Source organism: Uranotaenia lowii, chromosome 1 (genome assembly GCF_029784155.1).
Source record: "Uranotaenia lowii strain MFRU-FL chromosome 1, ASM2978415v1, whole genome shotgun sequence".
NCBI classification, from domain to species: Eukaryota; Metazoa; Arthropoda; class Insecta; order Diptera; family Culicidae; genus Uranotaenia; species Uranotaenia lowii.
Genome location: NC_073691.1, coordinates 127,580,479 through 127,600,877, shown reverse-complemented (window position 1 = coordinate 127,600,877; position 20,399 = coordinate 127,580,479). Strand labels below are relative to the sequence as shown.

Sequence of the window (20,399 nt, the reverse complement as noted above, 5' to 3'; positions counted from 1 at the left end):
CATCTCAGATAGATTTAACAGTCAAGAAAATATCTGCATAGTTATAGAATTTTAAACTAAAAGATCTTCGGTTGAGAACATGTTCAATTAAGGCTCGACAAGGTCATTAGTGCCTATGTTTATGAACTGATTGGAATGTATCAATATAGGCATCAATAAGCTTGTTTAACGACATTCATGTAAATGTTTTATTAGTTTTATTGCATAGAGTCCAATATTAGGTAGTTGAATATTATGTGTCCAATGACGATGCCCTTAAGAAATACACGATATAAAAAAGTATCGTCGGAGGTACACGAATATTCGATTAAAAAATTTGGAAAAAACAGTACACTTAACTGGAGGTTCACTGTACACATGTTCCGAACAAAGCGATAGAAAAGAGTTACATACCTCTCTTGATTTTCGTTTGCTGTATTTCCGTTTGCATTGTTCGGCTAAGTATTGTGTGCATGTCATTTTTTTTTGTTATTGAACTTTTGTTATAGTTTTGTAATGTGAATTATCGTTTGCTGGACTGTAGCTAGTTTCGCGATCCTTCGTCATAAGAATGTGCAAGTTTGTTTCGCACTTGAATATATAATATGATGTATGTAAACCGGCTATTTCTCGAAAATATGACCAACGTGTTTTTCTCGTTACATGTTTGTTTCGCTTGGTTTTGTTTCTATATTTTGTGTATTTTGAGGAATTGTGTATAGCTTTTTATGTCAATTCTAGTTTAAATTTTGTTTGTATTTTTGGTTGACGTTTCAAAGGCACAATCGTTTTTGTTTTTGTTTGTTGACTGACTATTCGTTCATTTTCAATAGAATATAAAACGGAATCTGATCTTGTACGGTAAGTTTACTAAAATTATGTTTTCCCAAAATTTGCCGAAAATCGGTTTGTTTTATATAAAACTATCAAAATATTGATACGTTTTATATTAATGTCTTGTTTCATTTTGTTCAATAAAATATTATGTGTTTGTAGTGTTATGATTTGATTGGCTTCTGTTTTTTTCTGTCTTTTGATAAATCTTTTGTATATGTATATTCTTCAATACCTGGAAAGCTTGACTCTATTGGAACGAAAATTTGATAGTTTTACGTCGCCTTCACAGGGTGTTAAACTATCAAATTCTCAATAAGTTTTATTCTCGAATATAGGCCCTATTACATAAGACGAGTCACGAGTCATTTTACTCGAGTGAGCCATTTTGGTATTACAGTAGTCGAGTCAAACTTCAGTCAGGTAGCTCGACTGAGTCGACTGCGAAAAATTTCAACATGATAGCCGCCATTTGAGCACTCAAATTAATTCGATCAATTTCACTCGACTACCGTAATACGACATTTAGCTCTACTCGACAGTGACTGGAGTTACTCGACTCGTTTTATGTAATAGGGCCCTACGTTTTGAGAAACTAGGCAAAGAGTAAAATGATGTTGATATATGTTTAAATAACATCTCTCAAGTTAAAACTATAAAAGCATCAGTCTATGTTATACACATTATGCGACACAAAATATACCAGTGAAAGGATGAGATTCTTGTACGTATCTGTTACAAGTATAGAATTGCAAAGGACAAAGTAGAATTTATTACAAGACGGTTAATTATAAGTTGTGAATACGGATTACTACACACCGACGTATAGAATTGAAAAGGGTAGTATTTGCAGTTATATCCATGATGTTGGCTAGGAATTCAGATTCAGAAGGAACATACACAGGTTTTCTCTCGGTTAAAAAAGAGGCTATCGAAGGTAAGCACTTACAAATGGCTTAAATTTCTCTAGATGCATCGAAGCTCTATGTTTGAGAATTGTGTCGGTAGGAATGGAATAATTCGCTTCTCTTAAAAGTCTACCAGACCATTTTAGAAAAACATGGAATATTCAGTACTAAAATGTACTGCATTACTTTCGATTCACAAAATATCTCTCTGTAAAATTTTTCTTTATTTCTTATTGTATATAGGTATATATATATATACTTTTTCTGCATATGTATATGTAGATGTGTGTATATGTTACATATATATAATTTCATCCTTTTATAATTTATTACATTTTAGCAAAAATAGTTTTTTTTATATTTCTCCGGAAAATAGATAAAACCTTAGGTTTTTGTTTTCTGTTGTAGGCTGAACCCTCCCACTACCTTTACCTTCATTATATATTCTATTTAAAATCATTATACATATCTGCGTGATCATATACCAACACTAAAAAGCATACGGATAGAATCCGCCTTCATTGTTTGCAATATTTCAAACACCAACGATGTATTTTTTCGTTAAGATTTTTTTTCTTCTTATGAAATACGTGATTCAATCAGTTAAAGAAATCACAATTACACCGATATAAGACAATGACGTCGGGTAAAAGTTCAGTTACGCTAGGCGTAGTACTTCAAACGAACGTCAATTTCGCTGTGTTGAGGCTCATCTCTGTTCATAACATTACTGGTACGTTTAACGACGATTTGGATTACCTTAAGCCACCTCCTGTTTTCTGCATTGTATATTATAGTGTGGGCGCGTGCACCTGATCTGCCATTAGTGCTTGGACAAGTTCAAAGGGACATCTGAAATAAGAACAAAATGTTTTATTATTAAATCTTTAAAACAGATGACATGCATGTTTTTGTAAGAAAACACTAAGCATTAAAATTGAATGTTAACTTAAAATTGGCACGACGATAAAAATTACATTCATTTATATAAACCTACCTATAGTTGGATCGTCCCTCTCGGTACCAGTAGCCGATCCGCCCGATACCGCCGATTGTCTAGCCTTGGATTCATGCGAAGACGAGGGCGACACTACGCCCCAAAGTGATCCAGGATGATGTCCAAGCTGATGATGGCTAGTAGCACTCAAAGCCGCAGCACTGTAGTTCAGCGCAGACGATGCTGGTACAGGCGAGGCGCTACTAACGACAGTAATGGCACTTGTAGTGCTTCCGGCTGGCACTGTGATAGCGCCTGGATGGTGTACATCCCGGTGGTTACTCTCGACGGGGGCAGCTGAACTCATTCCTAAAGAAGTTGGTGGCACCGAAGGCGAAACAGCAGCGGCAGCAGCAGCAGCAGCAACAGCCGCCGCATGAGGTGATAGACCTGAGTAGTGCATCCATAGTGGGCTACGATATGCTGCAGCAACCGCGGCCTGATTATACATATGCTGATAGTACGTTAGGGGGGAAGTTGGCATGAAAGGAACCGCGCCAGATTGTTGTTGAGCAGCGAGCAACGAGGCTGCTATTTGTGGTGGATACATATAAAACGGATTGGGCACTGGATGATGAGGTGTTGGAGATGCGATAACGGTACTTGGACGAATTACTGAACTTGATTGCGAAATGGAAGAACACGGTAGTCCATCAACAACATCAACAGAAGAAGCGGTTGAAGCTGATCGTTCGGAATAGTCCAACTCCTTCTTGAAATGTGCGGTTCGCGAAGATTCGGAAGAAGCGTTGGAATTAGAACGTTCTCGCTTCGCTGAATCTGTTGGAATTGATGGTGAAGACGACGGAGAACCAAATTGTTGTCGCAACGCGGCGGTTTTCTTTGGAACTGTTCTGATACTAGGTGTGCTGAGATTGGATGAGGTGGGCGTTGTAGCTGGCACACGTATCGGTTCTACGCTGGGAGACGCTCTGGGAGATAATGTTGGGTCTTTTCCGTTATTTCGATAGCTACTGGAATGTGGATAACTGGATTGATGCGATGGTGGCGGTGAGCGTGCGAAATTCAGTGGAGATTGACGTGTGTAATGTTGAGGTGACCCGGTAGAGGCCGGATTGGCAGAGCTTGGCGGAGAAACACTAGAAGTAAGGTAAGTGCTTCGATACTTTGCATTGTTACTGTATGGAGAACTAGCAGAATCGTTCGTATTCGGCGATGGAGAACACCGAGATGCATTCGAGTAGCTGCTGGGAGATGAAACAATTGGATGAATGCTGTACGGATGTTGTCGATAGCGCGTAAAACTGTGATTTTGATGTTCTGGACTGGGGCTTAGATCCGGTGAACGCGAAACACCATAACCACCAGTAGTATTGTACTCACTAGCTGAATTTGGAGATGCTGCGGTTCCAGCGTTTGGCCCGTAGCTCGGGGATTTCTTTTTCCCATAATACCTATAATGAGCATCTGAGGGAGATTTCGGTGAGGTTATAACGTCCTTTCCAAGATACTGATGATAATGAGAAGGAAGCTGATGATGGTACGGATGATGACTAGTTGTGGAATTAGTTTCCTGCTGCTTAGATTTACTACTACTATCGTTGGACGAATTGTGTCCAAGTAGCGAGGTTATACTATAGCTACTTATGGGGCGTGACACTGGTGTCGTCGGAACTGCAGATGAATGCGGTTCCGTTGTCGACGATCCGTTTATAAGTTTGCCATTATTACTGTTGCTACTATTACTATTATTAATCCCGCTGGTCATGTTTCCATTGCTATTGACTGAAGCAAGTGGCGTGGCCGTTGTAGCAGTCACTACCGTGTTATTACTTCCTGGCTTACCACGAGATCTTTTCATAGTACTGCTACTATCTTCCAATGAGACCTTTTCCAGTTCTCTCAGAATTCTTTTCCGAGGAGACACATGTTGTTGAACAGATGAATTACTGAAAGCGGATCGAATGCCTGACAGCTGAACACGTGGAGTAGAATTCACACTGTTCACCATTCGAACCGTCAGTTGTTGAACAATAGAAATAAGCTCTTTCCTTCGCTTCAACTGACCCCTCCGTCGTTTAATTGTGAAATCTTTCGTTCCGTTTACATGGCTACCATTTGGTACGTTCTCATCTCGATTGCTATCCTCTGCATTGGATGTTTCCACCTCGGCCGCTTTCCCATTCATTTTCAAATCCATTGCATCGTGTTCCCGAGTATCTTCAACAGTTTCAATAGACAATTCCCTAGGGCTAATAATCTCATAGTGGAGAGGCGAAACCGACGCTATGGTGGTATCGTAAGGTCGCCTCCGTTTCAGTCTCAACCGCTTGACCGTTTCTCGAGACAGCTTGAAACGCACATTCGGTGGCCGGTAGTAGTACAGAGACATTTCCTTGCAAATGTTCGACCGCGGGTTAGTTTGCTTCCAGCAGTGGTCCCTCTGCCATGGCGAAGACTGGACTGAGCTGTTGTCATCCGAGACTGCAAAAAATAAGAACATTTGTGAAAATGATTTAGAAAACAGTTTTCTGAAGTAGGTGCATAAACTTCAAAAAAAAAACTTACAACTAAGTGACGTCGAACTTTCATGCTTGTGAAAGCTAGCGTTCGTCGAACTAACGGTTGGTGGCCAGAACGTTTTGCGCGGAACCGATATCCAGCTGGTTTTCTCGCCTTCCCGAGCGCGGGCCAATTCCAGTATGAATTTGCCATCTGAAATTGGAGAAAAAAAAATCGATCAGTATGTAAAAAAAAAATGAAAAAAAAATGTTGGCTCCAAACCTAATTCGTTTGCAAGAATTTTTCAAACAGTTAACATCTATCGACTGGTTGGGTAATAAATTGATTTTCGGCGATTTCAGTCACGAAAAAATCTTAAAACGATTTGTATTTCTTCATCCGACGTGTCGGCATTTATTATGCCTTTTTGAAGGAGTTCTCATTTCAATTAAAACGAGAAATTTCAACTCCTTGAAAAAGGCATAATAAATGCCGAAACGTCGGATGGAGAAATTAAAATCGTTTTAAGATTTTTTCGTGACTGCAATCGCCGAAAATCAATTTATGAATTTTTTAAACTTATGAAGTATTAAAACTTCAAAAGTTATAACACGATCGAAAAGGCCTTGACTCAAGGCATATCTAGCATGTTTAACCGATTTTAACAACAAGTGTAAAACAACGAAGGTAATAGTAAATTTAAAAAAATGTTTTCTCGAGATTTTAATCTCGTATCTCGTGTCCCGTATCTCGTATTGATTTTTAAATCGTGTCTAAAAACTATTTCAACTAAGAGTGGAATAAAGATCTAATAACTGAAACTAGACACTACAAGTAATTTAACAAGGCCAGGTTTGTTACATTTGGATCAGCTAGGCCGGTCACTTGGAGTTGGAACCTCACGAGGGGGGGGGGGGGGATAATAAAAAATAATCCAAATTTTCAATAATTTGGAACAAATTGGACAAAAGCGTGCATGCAACGGATTGGTATACAATCTACATGACCTAAAATCAGCGCCGGCGACATTCACTGACGACATTTCATGTTGACCAGACAAATATCAAACACCTTCAAAGCATCTGAACTAAACAAAATGAAAGGTTGCTGATTGCCGAAGTATTTGATGAATTGTTCCCAAAATTAAAAAGGGTTGGTAAAACGCCCTGAATTAGAATAGATCGCCGTGGTGGAATAAAGTTAGAATCGTTAAAAGCTATTAGACTTTAAGATTAATTGATGGTTCAAAAATTAGGTAACATTAAACAACTATTGTCCATTACTAGTTAAGGACCTTAACAAAATTCAAACATTTATGTAACTGTTTTGAAATCATAACTGTGTTCCTACTCTTTTTAGCTTTATGCAACCTGACAAACGTGGCATCCCAAGCAACCAAAAGTCACATATTTATTTGAATGAAGGCTTTGAAAGTTACATATTAGCTGACAAAGAGAATCAACTGCCCAATTCCCTTGAATGAGCTTTATGTGCTCATTAATTAACTTGGAAGTTGCAAAAGGGATTAATATGTACGTTGTATGTGACTTATTTTGGTCAGTTCCCATAAGAGAAGTATATGTACACATTAATGAACTTTAAAGTTGCAAAAGTGATTGATATGTACGTTGTAAGGGACTCAAGTCACATAAAGGGTACAAAAGAGCTCAAAACGTGATTTAATAAGTCTCAAAAAGTGCATTGAGTTGCTTTCTTCCTGGCTTGCTGGCTGGCTGTGTGTTTGGGCGGGTGCGGTATCACCACTTCGAGTTTTAGTTTCAGTAAGAACACCATCTAGGCGTGGTCTTGTGGTAGCGTGTTAAATTCTCACCACGAAGGTCGGGGTTCGATCCCCAAGCCGGGCAAGTTTTTTTATTTCAATATGCAATGTGATACTTGAGTGACCATTCTGATGCGATATATGTAGGAGTTGTAGGATAGAAGCAATTGAACAATTTGTCCTAAATTTTGAGCTGCATAGATCGTACTTCATATCAATGATGGGGCTAAGTAATCTTTTTTGTACCTGTTTTATGGGACTTTTGGTTTCTTGGGATCTTAAAGGATTCCTTACTATTTGATCAAAGCGCGCGCTTTTTTAACTGCTGGGGTTCTCGTACCTGATTGAATAAGATATCGTTATTTGTATACAAATGACGTTCACAGGGACAGCGAGATAGGGGTCAACTTATGCCGTATTTGTTTTCTCCCCTCGTTCAGTGTTCCACCGTGCCCGATAAAAACAAACACAAATCGTCGCTAGTGTATTGCTACCTCACTCACTCACACGCTCTCTCGCAGCACTGACAAATTTGTCGGGGCACTACCGCCCGATGGCAGTGCCACACCAGATCAAAACCAGTGCAACACTGTTCGAATAAACAAACAGTTTGACAGCACCTAGTGGTGCACCAGTGCAACACTCGGCATAAACAAAAACGGTATTAATGTCTCCGCTTGTTCATGGAGGGGGGAGAGGCGGTCAAAAATTGCGCTTGGTTGTTTGGCATAGTGGAATCGATGGGAAATATTTAAAAGATAAATTTTAAACTGGTCTCAGTTCAGGTCAAAAACTCTTAAAAATGGTTTAATTTCGATTCCTCCCGACTTTCACCGCGGAAATTTTATCATATATTGTTTTTTCTACGATTAAAACCCTAGTTGATTTGAAAATTGAGAAAAACTTTTGAAAATTTCGAATGTAAGTAAAAATGTAATTTCAAAATCTTGAAATATCTATTTTTTCGAAGGCTCGCAAACGAACATCCTTCCTGATGAAATCGAACCGTTTAAAAGCAGCAGGTTGATTTATATGAAAATCCAACTTTTTTCCTTAGTACATAAATGTATAGTTTTGGTGTAGTTTTTTTTTGTATTTTGAGTTTAATTTTTGATATTTGAAAAATAAGGAGAGTAAGCCAATCTAGAACAAAAGGCTAGAAACCTATCAAATGGTAAAGTTTGAAGGAAAAAAATAAAGGGGAATAGTGCGAGGGTCTAGAGAATTGAATGAAGAATATTTATTTTCTAGTTGAAATTTTATAAGCAATGGTAAAAAAATTTAGCCCCTTAATTTATGCAGCATCGTTGTCCATCTGAGTTCATTCCGAACTACCTTAACAATTGATAAACTAGCATTTGTAAATATTATGAAGGTGTTTTGTATCCTTTATTTTCAAGAGAATTCATTAAACCGACTAATAATAGAGACTGATCAATGTTACCCCAAAGCATCAAATTCTAAACAAAGGCGAAATCGATTTTTCAATCAAATTTAAAGTAGTCTAATAAATTTATTTCTGCAACCATGTTTTACTTTTTTTTCGATTATAGCCGTTTTAACATCTTTATGTCATTCGCTACTTATATCAACAATACAGTTGGCGGATAGTCATTGAAAAACTTATCCGGTACAACTGTGTTCGATATTCACTGTTGGGCTCGAACTCTCGGACATCGGCTCATATTTTACGTTCATAGGAATCCAGAACTGGTTTTAAAAATATGAAACATGTCACATTCTCGTTAACAGAAAAAAAATCGAAAAATATTGAAAAGAGTGATCAATCCTATCCCGGATTACGGTACTTAAGAGTTACACAAAACTATTATCATGAACATATCTCTTCGTTAGATCATGTTTCTGAACATGGCGTATGTTGCTATTCTGTTTACTTCAAATATTTCAATTTTTTGAATCACGGCAACTCTTATGAAATGTGTAATACTGCGACGAAACACGTAGAAAAAAGTGTTTCTAAATTGGCTATAGCATATTTGAGGCATACTCCTGATAACGTTCTTACTTTATAGATCCAAAATTCTACAAAAAATACCGTTTGACAATTCCAACTGAATCTTGCTTAAAGCGTTTAAAAAATGCTTACAATTTCGAAAAATTTGACAAACTATCAGGTTTTCGTTTTACTGATTTTTTTTTTGGAAATTAAAAAAAATATGTTTATTAAGGTGGTCCGTATTCAAAATGTTATGTTTCGTGTTCAAAACCTTGGGGTCTGAAATCGTTTTTCGGCATGCCAGAAGGTCCCGTGCCAACTTTCAGTTCATTAACTCTAAGGTTCGCTCAACGAGCCTTCAATTTGTATGGACTTCTTGGCTCTTACTTTTTTGCCCACGCACCGAATGCTCTACAGAGGTATTATCAAAGTTAACATGTTTGTGAAAATGTGAATTTTTCGTGATGCTATTTAACGCCCCCGTTGTCAGTATATATTTTAAAACAATTAAGAATTATCATCTATAATGGAAGTTCAAATAAATTGTAATAAATCGATATCATAACATATTCCGTTTGGAATCGATTTTTTTCTTGTATTTTTTGTCAAATAAGACTTTTAAGAAATCGTTAAGTTTTTTTTTATTGTACCCCTTCTCTCAAAACATTTCCGGATGAGCATTTGTTTTTTACGGCTGCACAAGAACAACTCTAGTGGAAAATGGGTGGACTTTCTTTAACCCATGTTTTAGTGTTGTGGTAGAGGTGGTGCCGGTGGCTTCTCCATTCTCGTACAATACCAAATGCTCGTGTTTCCTTCTTTCCCGTTCTTCACTAATGAAATACGTGCCACGCTCGCCCAGATTCGGTTACATAAGATGGGGTCGGGTCGCTATCTACCTACTAAGCCAATATGCTGCATGCATTTTTGAGGGAGCACTCGAGCGGAAATCACTGAATCGTCGGCGTACATTTATGTACGATGTACGATACGCTGCGATCGTTCGGCAACGAAACGAATGATCGTCGTCGTCGTCAAACAAGCCCAAAGCTGCGCGCTGTTGTAGATCGTCATAGGAGAAGGACTAGAGCAGTGGTTTTCAAACTTTTTTCACTCACCGCCCCCTTTTGCAAAACTTTTAAGCTCAACGCCCCCTGAGAAAGTTTTGAGGAAATCTTAAAAATAAGGATAATCTGGATCGTCGAAAAACCTTTATATTTCGGCTTAATTTTGATGTAAGACCTAACCCAAAACTCATTCAAATTTATATTGGCCCTCAGAGCCAAAGATGTAGGGGGTTTTATGAGTGTAGAAATTATCAATTTTAATTAAATACCTAATGTCAAACGATTCTTTATATTTCAAACTATATTTCGTGATTTTCTGATTTTGAAAATGTTATATAGATACATACTATTTCGTTCGAAAGAAAAATGCAAATTTTCGAAATGGAAAATGGCCAAACATAACAACTTAAAAGCGTGTTTCCTCGAAATAAGCTTTGATGCACTTATACTAATTTGCCAAATTTTTTTTTGGACGTACACTAAGGTTTTTTTAGGCGGTATGAATTCCGTCGTTAACGTATAGGACTTGGAATATTTTCGCTCAAAAAACGTGTTGATTCGCGAAAGCCGTGTTGAAGAATCATATCCATGGCAAAAAACCGCGTAAAAAGAAGCCGTGTTAGAAAAATTGAGCAAAATCAAACCGCGTAAAAATAACCTTGGTGTATCTCAATCGGACAAATCCAAACATTTGATTTCAAAATGCTTAACCCAAAGTCTAGGCAACATCCGGATAAATTTGGTCAAAACCACGGAATGATTTAGTAAAAAACAAGAATGCACTTGAATTTTTTTTCTCATCAAACCACATCGGAAAATTTTGAATCATATTTCCGGCTTTCAAAACAATAGTCATGATTATTTGGATAAAACTTACCATAAAAAACTTCTTATTAGATGTAAAAATGAAAAATCTTAAAAATTCAATTTGAGGTTTTTTAATACTTGACATATAAAATGAATAATCCGGGCAACCGGTCCGAACTGGAGTTTTCTCAATTATTTTGTTAAATATCCGGGAAATCTGGCAACCTTTACTTATGCCCTTTTGGCTCCAAGGGCCTCATATTGATTTAAACCTCCAGTAAATACTTAATTCTAGTACAGTTTTCTGGACAGTTACTCAAACTTTTCAATATCAAATCACATATCTTAAATTTTAGCAATCCAAAATTCTATGTTTACCATTGGTTTGAATTATTGAATACTAATTAATTACACTAGTTTACAAAATTAAAAAAAAATCGTGAACTTGATAAACTGACCAACATTTTTAATGTAAAATCGGGCGCTGAATCCGAAAATGAAATTCATAAAAATCTCAGTAGAACCGTTTTTGAGTTATGCTCCAAATATGAAATTTCGAAAAAGTTAAAAAAGTTCTTGTACATAGATTAAAATATATCGGACGGCATAACATTAATTTGAAATCCCTATTTTGCATATTGAAGGTGAATAAATTTGCTATCGATCATCTGAACACTGTTTTTGCGTAAGACCAACAGTTTTGCAGATATTAGTGACTTTATGAGAAAAAAAATTATAAAAAACGCATTTTTTTAGAGAAAATTTTGTTTCAACGAAAGTTCTAGACTCGATGGTAGCATTAAAAAAATCTGATTTTCTTTTGCGCTTAAATGTCAATTTAAGACTAAGATTTCAAGTGGTTATTTATCAAAATCGGTTGAAAATTGAAGAAGTTATGGCTACTTTACCATAACTGAAATTTTTGGAGTTTTTAATAATTTAACGAACCGCAGTACACTTATCATAGTATAGGAAGAATGAAACATGAAAAATCTCACTCGCTCCAAGTCAAAATTATTTATTAGCTTACCAGAAGGTCACATGCCAAGTTTCAGGAAGATCCGACGATAGGGAGGGGTTGCTTAAGTCTCAAACGTGAATAAAATGTTGAGTTATTTTGCCCTGAAGGAACGAAAAATACTGGTTTTTCATCAATAACTTTTTTCATCACTAGCTAATTGTTTTTTATGGTTGATTTTATTAAAGCCTAAGTTGAGACAAATATTTCACCCGAAGACTGTAACTCGATTGGATTTGAAACAGAAAAGTTATTGCGGTTCAAAGGCCGCAAATTTTGTCCAACACGCAATGAGTACTTTTTACGCATTGCGTTTTATACGACAATTTTCGACCAAAATACAATCTTTGAACCGCAATAACTTTTCTGTTTCAAATCCAATCTAGTTACAGTCTTCGGGTGAAATATTTGTCTCAACTTAGGCTTTAATAAAATCAACCATAAAAAACAATCAGCTAGTGATGAAAAAAAGTTATTGATGAAAAACCAGTATTTTTCGTTCCTTCCGTGCAAAATACCTCAAAATTTTATTCACGTTTGAGACTTAAGCAACCCTCCCTATGGTCGGTTCTTCCTGAAACTTGGCATGTGACCTTCTGGTAAGCTAATAAATAATTTTGACTTGGAGCGAGTGAGATTTTTCATGTTTCATTCTTCCTATACTATGATAAGTGTACTGCGGTTCGTTAAACTATTAAAAACTCCAAAAAATTCAGTTGTGGTAAAGTAGCCATAACTTCTTCAATTTTCAACCGATGTTGATAAATAACCACTTGAAATCTTGGTCTTAAATTGACATTTAAGCGCAAAAGAAAATCAGATTTTTTTAATGCTACCATCGAGTCTAGAACTTTCGTTGAAACAAAATTTTCTCTAAAAAAATGCGTTTTTTATAATTTTTTTTCTCATAAAGTCACTAATATCTGCAAAACTGTTGGTCATACGCAAAAACAGTGTTCAGATGATCGATAGGAAATTTATTCACCTTCAATATGCAAAAGAGTGATTTCAAATTAATGTTATGCCGTCCGAGATATTTTAATCTAAATACAAGAACTATTTTAATTTTTTCGAAATTTCATATTTGGAGCATAACTCAAAAACGGTTCTACTGAGATTTTTTTGAATTTCATTTTCAGATTCAGCGCTCGATTTTACATTGGAAATGACCTTCAGTTTACTGAGTTCAAAAATGCTGTAAACTTGTGTTATCGTTAAGACGGTTAAATATCGTAAAAAATAGTATTACATCTTGATGTCGGATTTTAAGTTCTGTTCAAAGTTATGCAGCATTCACGAACCTTAACGTTTCAATAAGATTCTAATAACTGAATTCCGAAAATGTTAGGGATTACCGAATAGATTAAAAGTTTATCGATGGCGCAATTGATTTTTGAATGGATTATTGTAAAGATGAACAAATAAGCACCTAAAATAAAAGTTCGCTCACCTTAAAACATCTTTCATATTTTCTTTGCAAAAAAATCTATCACTAAATCATAGATGACACCTTTTTACGCAGATTTTTTCGAAGGTTTTTTCTGCTAAGCAGTTTTTTGTGACAATTCATTTTAAAGATTATCATGCTTTGCCATCTAAAATTATTCTTTTTGGATATAACTCAAAATACTCCTACAAAACGAAATCAACATGTAAAGCGTATACAAAACCTTTGATAATTTAAAAAGTATCTTCTGGATACATTTTTAAGAAAACAAAAATGAGAAACTGGATCAAAAATTTTCTTGCAGTTTGTTAAATTATAGATATTTTAGTCCTCAACCTGATGTTTAATTCTGTGCCTTAATTTCATTGTTTTGCATCGATTATCTACGTTGCTTCGTGATTTGTGAAAATGAGAGATACGATCTCACCGCCCCCCCTGAACTCTTCCAACGCCCCCCAAATTTCAAAATTGAGCTCACCGCCCCCTTGGAAGTTCTCAACGCCCCCAAGGGGGCGGTAGGGACCACTTTGAAAACCACTGGACTAGAGCAATAGGCTCCAGCCAGCCTCAGGCAGGGTATCTTAGGTTGCAGAGAGAGAGAGAGAGAGAGAGAGAAGAAAACACTACCAGACCAGCAGCAGCAGCACCAGTAAACTGAAACACGCACACTGCGCATGGAGCGGAACTGTGCACCGGTTGTGTGCTGTGATGTGCAGCATTGCTTCAGTAAACTCTGTTGATCAACGAATGCAATGGCTTCGGAAAGGAAGGGTGGGGTGGAAATGTGAAAATATAATCATACTCGGCTCGGCGTCTGTCGTCGGCCGGCACCCTCCTACTTATAAGCTCTGTGCTCTGTTGCCATCCATAAAACGAATTGCTGACTATTAGACGACGCGCGGCAGGAGAGGTGCGGAAAGAGCCGCATAGTATGGCGGAATTAACATATTAAAACGGTGACACGTGCTGCCACTATACGATTGCTGGCACATTCCCACCACTACCCGGACAAACCATTCATCCTCCACACCTTGCCTTCCCGTGAATCATTTTTCTTTCGTTTTTGGGTTTTGCTTACACCGAGATTTATGTAGTGCGACGACGACGATGTTGATACCCTGCCTGCCTTTACAACTGGCCTGGACAACTGGGTGGACGATGTGAAAAGTATGGCGTTGGTGAGAACTTTCATGTCGCCGTGATGCGTACGAAGCTGAGCTTATCCTATGTAGCTGATTCGGTCGGTCACTGACGGATGGGTTGAGGCTTCTTATGCAATGTTGAAAGTGATGTTAGAAACAAAACATAATGATGATTGGATTTTTTTTCTATTCTAGTAATTATGCTGTTTAATTTATTGTGTATTGTAAGCAGTAGGGCGGAAACAACTAAGAAACGAGAGAATACACAGAGTTAAGATTATTTTACTCTTGGCTCGCATAATTCCAAGGAACATTTAAGAATTGTTAGCGCGTGCTCGCTATGAGTGCTGAATACAAAAATACTAAATCATTAAAATAAAAATGAACAAAAATGTTCCACAATCAAAATATCAAATTCGCGTAACTCACATTAGCTCTACTTAGATTATCAATATAATACCTACTATTCGTATTTCGATTGCTTGTATCCTTTTTTGGCGAATTTTCTAACTAATCCACGAAATATTTAATTTTTGGGATCCTAAAAAAAGAGCGTTGTATTCGCAGCACCCAATGAGTATGACGCCAATCGTATTTTTCCTTGAGCCAGAGTGAATTTGCATTTTGCGGGCTGAGAATATCAAAATCTTGGTATTTTATTTCAGAATTTTCAACCGAAAATCTGGACAAAAATAATGTGAACCGAATGATGCCATTATTCGAAAAAAAAAAAGTAGAAAATAAAGAAAATCCCCTCAATTTTTTTATCGAAAATTTTCAGTCAGGATATTTAGTATTTCCATCCCAATTTCTGCCTTTGACTTGAAATTCGAATGGAAACAACTGATTTATCCTATATTGTATCTTCTACTGAAGTAGATATCCTGAAATCAGCATACCTATATTTTCCAAATGATCAATCTCGAATTATTTTTACCATTAAAACGATCTCATAGTTGAGTTGCTAACATCATTAAATACGTGATTCTCTTAACATGAATATTTCTATGTTTTTAATGTTATGTTATCTTTTTCCAGATTCAATTCATCGAGATTTTTAAGTCTTGTGTTGTTTCTTCAGTTACTGAAGTTCAGTTTCATGGTTTTTCTGAGTTTAAAGAACTCAGGATCTTTGTTTACGATACTAAACTCATTTGGATTCCTTATCTGACTTTTCTCAATGATAACTGATTCTGTGTTTTAAACATTTAATCTCTATTCTGATGTTTTTTCCATCGATCATTTTTGCACTTGTACCCCTTCGGCTTTGAGGGCATCTAATGAAAATTTGATCACATTCATAGTAATAATTTGATAACTTTTTTTTTCTGACGAGAATCATATTCATAAACATCTCACAAAAAACTTTTTTTTGTTTGTGCTTCAAAAATATTTAATTAAAAAAAAATCACAATTGATGCAATTCCTGCTTTGGCTCTGATTGTAACTTTGAATCTTATTCGCGAGTAGGCCTTGGCCAAGTGTGGTCGCGTTTATTTTCTCTTGAATCTTTTTTTTTCGTTCGCGTGTTTTTGTGAAGAGGAAATTTATTGATTGAGAAAAATCATCAAGTTTTGAAAGTTTTTGTTATCAGGAAAAGAACAACATCAACGTGTAATAGTAGATTCCAGTATCAAATAAAAGATCGGTCTGTTCTCTTGAGCGTTTTTTGTTTGTTTCTGAAGTGTAAGAGTGGTGTAGGTAAGTGTTCTTTTCAAGAGCGAGCAAATGCGCTATATCCAAGGTCTAAGACCAGAAATGATAGTGCATTGAAATCCGGAACTCTCAATTTTTAATATATACAATTACCTACGTAAATAACAGACTTAAATTGGAAATTTTTTACATAATTTTCACGTAAGTTTATTACTTATACAAAGGGTTTTGGATTTCTATGCAGAAAAAAACATCATTTCCATCCCAAGAAGGACGAATTCCTCGGGCCACCATCAAGGAGCACAGGAAGTTTAGAATAAAGGGTGATACGGTCAAAATTTGGTCAAGGGAAAACGCGTGTAAATCGGTGAAATCGTTTAATTAGAAAATCAAGTTAAATTTCTTTTTCAAGTTTAATTAGTATAAAATTCAGAAAAAATATTCAGTTATTCTTCCGCTTTTCCAAATCCGAGTTGCCGGGCCTTACGCTTAACCCCTGCCATCAGATTTTGTACAGCCACCTTGTCCACCTTCTTCGCCGCAGAAAGCCAGTTTGCCTTGAACTGCAGCTCGTCCTTAGCAGTTTTTTTTGGTCTTCTTTAGGTTCCGCTTGACAATAGCCCAGTATTTCTCAATTGGGCGGAGCTCTGGCGTGTTGGAAGGGTTCTTGTCCTTGGGAACCACCTGTACGTTGTTGGTGGCGTACCACTCCATGGCCTTTTTACAGTAATGACAAGATGCCAAATCCGGCCAAAACAGTACGGAACAACAGTGTTTCTTCGGGAAAGGCAGCAGACGTTTATTCAAACACTCTTTCACGTAAATTTCTTGGTTGACAGTCCCGGAAGCTATGAAAATGCTGCTTTTCAAGCCACAGGTACAGATGGATTGCCAAACCAGATATTTCGTCGCGAACTTCGAAAGTTTCATGTGCTTGAAAATATCTGCTACCTTTCCCCTTCCTTTTGCCGTATAAAACTCCTGTCCCGGAAGCTGCTTGTAGTCGGTTTTGACGTAGGTTTCGTCGTCCATTACCACGCAGTCAAACTTCGTCAGCATCGTCGTGAACAGCCTTCGGGATCGCGCTTTGGCCGTCGTATTTTGTTTATCATCGCGATTTGGAGTCACTGCCTTCTTGTAAGTCGATAGTCCGGCTCGTTTTTTGGCTCGATGCACGGTTGTAGACGATACACCCAGCTTATTTGCGGCATCTCGGAGAGAGAGGTTAGGGTTTCGCTTGAAACTACCGGCAACTCTTTTTGTCGTCTCAGCAGCTTCCGGTTTTCGATTTCCCCCCGATCCAGACTTCCTGGCTATCGACAAACGTTTCCCAAACATTTTAATTACATTTGTAACGGTTGATTTGGCAACTTTTAGCGATTTTGCCAGCTTTGCGTGCGAGTAGCTCGGATTTTCGCGATGCGCGAGCAAAATTTTGATACGCTGCTCTTCTTCCTTGGACGGCATTTTGACAACTGAAGAGTGAATTCCAAAATCAAAATAGGAGCAACATTCTACACACACACACCTTCAAAATGAGGGGTGTTCAGGTTTTTTAAATGCAAAATTGAAAGTAATACGTCAAGTTGATATTGACCAAATTTTGACCGTATCACCCTTTATGTGCTCCCAACGTTAGAATCTTAGTTATAGCCATGGAAACGTATAGTACTGTTGTCCACGTTTCTTCCTCCCTGTGTTCCAGTTATCTTTGCGTCCAATACTGCACAGTGGGCCCGGCCAAGTTAAGATGAGTAGTGAATGTACTTTTACTACTTACCGGGATGCTGACAAGATCTGACGGTGTATGTATCATAAGCATAAGCAAGCATACGCAGATTGTAACTTTGAATCTTATTATTTTTTATTTAATTTGAATTTTGTTTCTTAAAACTTGATTTGAAATTAATTAGATTGAAGTAGGCGGGTGCTGAACGGACAACATGCGTTTTTTTTTCGGTCGTGGAAATTTTGTTATAATTTTTAGAAAAATTTACGAGTTTTCGAAATTCTAACTTTCGAATAGAGTTCAAGTGATTGAGTGTTTGTACCAAATCTTCCGATGCGTGGAATTCAAGTTGTCTAGTGAACATTTTTTCAGTAAGAACATTCCGATCAGGTTAGAGGCGTTGACTTTGATGGCAGCGTACGCGTTTTTTTTAAGTCCATAGTGTCAAAAGTGATATAGGTAACTGTGCGTTTAAGAGTGTTTTACAGCCATAAAACGAGACTTGGAAGATAAATGAAAATTTGTAAGATTTCCGTATTCATTTGAGGTATCAGAGAAACAAATTTTGGAATAGATGTGGAAGCGGACATTATTTGTTGTTTTGCTACGATTGAGCGAACGTCGTAAAGTTGCATATCGAGGCTTACTGCGATCACTTCAATTGGTTCAATGTTGAAGACGATGAAAAAGTGAAAAAAACATGTGTCCTGAATGAGTTTATGCCCAATAATGCCCTGAATTTTGAGGGTTAGGCAAAAATGTCAACTGTTTCTGGATATATGGAAAAGTTTCAATGTTTTCCATGGCTTCTCAGTGCATGTGTGAATGAAACGAGGAAGGGGGTAGTTTTGTGGTGTTAGGAAGTGAAGAAAGGCAAGTTGAATCGACGAGTTCTTGATGGTGTCCCTGCGTAGGTGAATCACATTTGGCACATATCCGATTATGATGATCCATGATGATGATGACTACGAGCGAATGCAGCAAACTAGGTGAGAAAATTCCAATATTTCGCCTTTCTGATTCTCGTTCTTTCGTACTAGTGATAGATTTTTACGTGTTTTTCCTAATCTTCAGTTAATTAAATACTTCCAATAAATTTAGATGAATAAAATAGATTTTCAACAGGTAAGTTTCAATTGAAAAGTTCTGATAAAAATTAACGCTGTAAAATGCGAAATTGGTTTTCACCATTGAATTATTGTGAAAGAAGTCCTGGGGGAAGTTCCTGGGGGAAGGGAATTTGTAAACACTAATTATGTTTTTTTGTTCTTCTTATATTTCTTTTCAATAGCGAGCAAAGGCGCTATATCCAAGGTCAAAGACCAGAAATGATAATGCGTCGAAATCCGAAACTCTAAATTACTATTACTAACCACGTCAGTACAATATTTAAATCGTAATTTAAAAATAATAAAAGTTAAAGGAGAAAATTAATGAAATTTGAAAGGAAATATTAGAGTTTTGGATTTCAGTGCAGAAAAACATCATTTGTATCAAATTGTATATGTGACCCGAATAAATCGGAAATTGTATATGTTTCCATGATCCGGAAATTGTATAAGTGGTACAAGTTTTAGATGCATTTATTACATTTTCTAAAATGGCTCTTAAGTTTAACAATTTACGAAAAAACATTTTCTCATGAAAGAGTATCAAACATTCAGTAGGCTAAGTAAGACTTTTTCTGTTGCTACCCGAGGGCGTAGGGAACATGCCCTATTATGCGCCACCTAAGCGAATCGCTGATTTTCTTTGTATTCCACGTACAAATTGTGTTAAAAAAGGGTGTAATCGTTGAAGAAAAGTGTTTTCTACAAATGCCTATGATTTTTCATTACTCAAATTGCTATAGTTTCTTCAAAAACTTGATTTTTAAAAACCATATTCAAAGCCACGGAACAAAACTGTGTAGCGATTACGCGCCGCTGTGTATTCAATACGCGCCTAGCAGCCGAACACACCCGAGAGCAGCCGAAGACCGAAAACACACCAATACTTACAGACACTTTGACTGAAAAGAAAATCAAAATGGACTAATAGAAATTTAACAAAAAATGAAAAATAGATTTTTTGGGCTGAATTAACGCTCAAAATATGGTTTTAGACTTTTTGTTCATTTTCAATGAAAATTGGACTTTTTGAAAAATTAATGCTATTTTCAGCCTACTACGATTGGCGCGTTATAACGAGCGCATGGGCTGTGATAGAACATAGGGGAACATGCCCTATTATGCGCCACCTAAGCGAATCGCTGATTTTCTATGTATTCCACGTACAAATTGTGTTGAAAATGGGTGCAATCGTCGAAGAAAAGTGTTTTCTACAAATGCCTATGATATTTTATTACTCAAATTGCTATAGTTGCTTCAAAAACTTGATTTTAAAAAACCATATTCAAAGCCACAGAACAAAACTGTGTTGCAAATACGCGCCGCTGTGTATTCAATATGCGCCTAGCAGCCGAACACACCCGAAAGCAGCCGAAGACCAAAAACACACCAATACTTACAGACACTTTGACTGAAAAAAAAATCAAAATGGACTAATCAAAATTTTGAAAAACATGAAAAGTAGATTTTTTGGGCTGAAATAACGCTAAAAATATGGTTTTAGAC

General features: G+C 36.8%; 1 protein-coding gene across 1 annotated transcript; it reads right to left on the bottom strand.

The window, feature by feature from the left end:
• Window positions 1-6: 6 nt before the first annotated feature.
• LOC129737914 (protein hairless) lies at window positions 7-9,992 on the bottom strand. Its single transcript, XM_055729080.1, has 4 exons — window positions 9,899-9,992; window positions 5,248-5,394; window positions 2,719-5,163; window positions 7-2,573 (listed from the first exon to the last, which is right to left on the bottom strand). Exons 1-4 carry the CDS (start codon window positions 9,990-9,992, stop codon window positions 2,545-2,547), a joined length of 2,715 nt encoding a protein of 904 aa, XP_055585055.1. The 3' UTR covers window positions 7-2,544.
• Window positions 9,993-20,399: the final 10,407 nt, after the last annotated feature.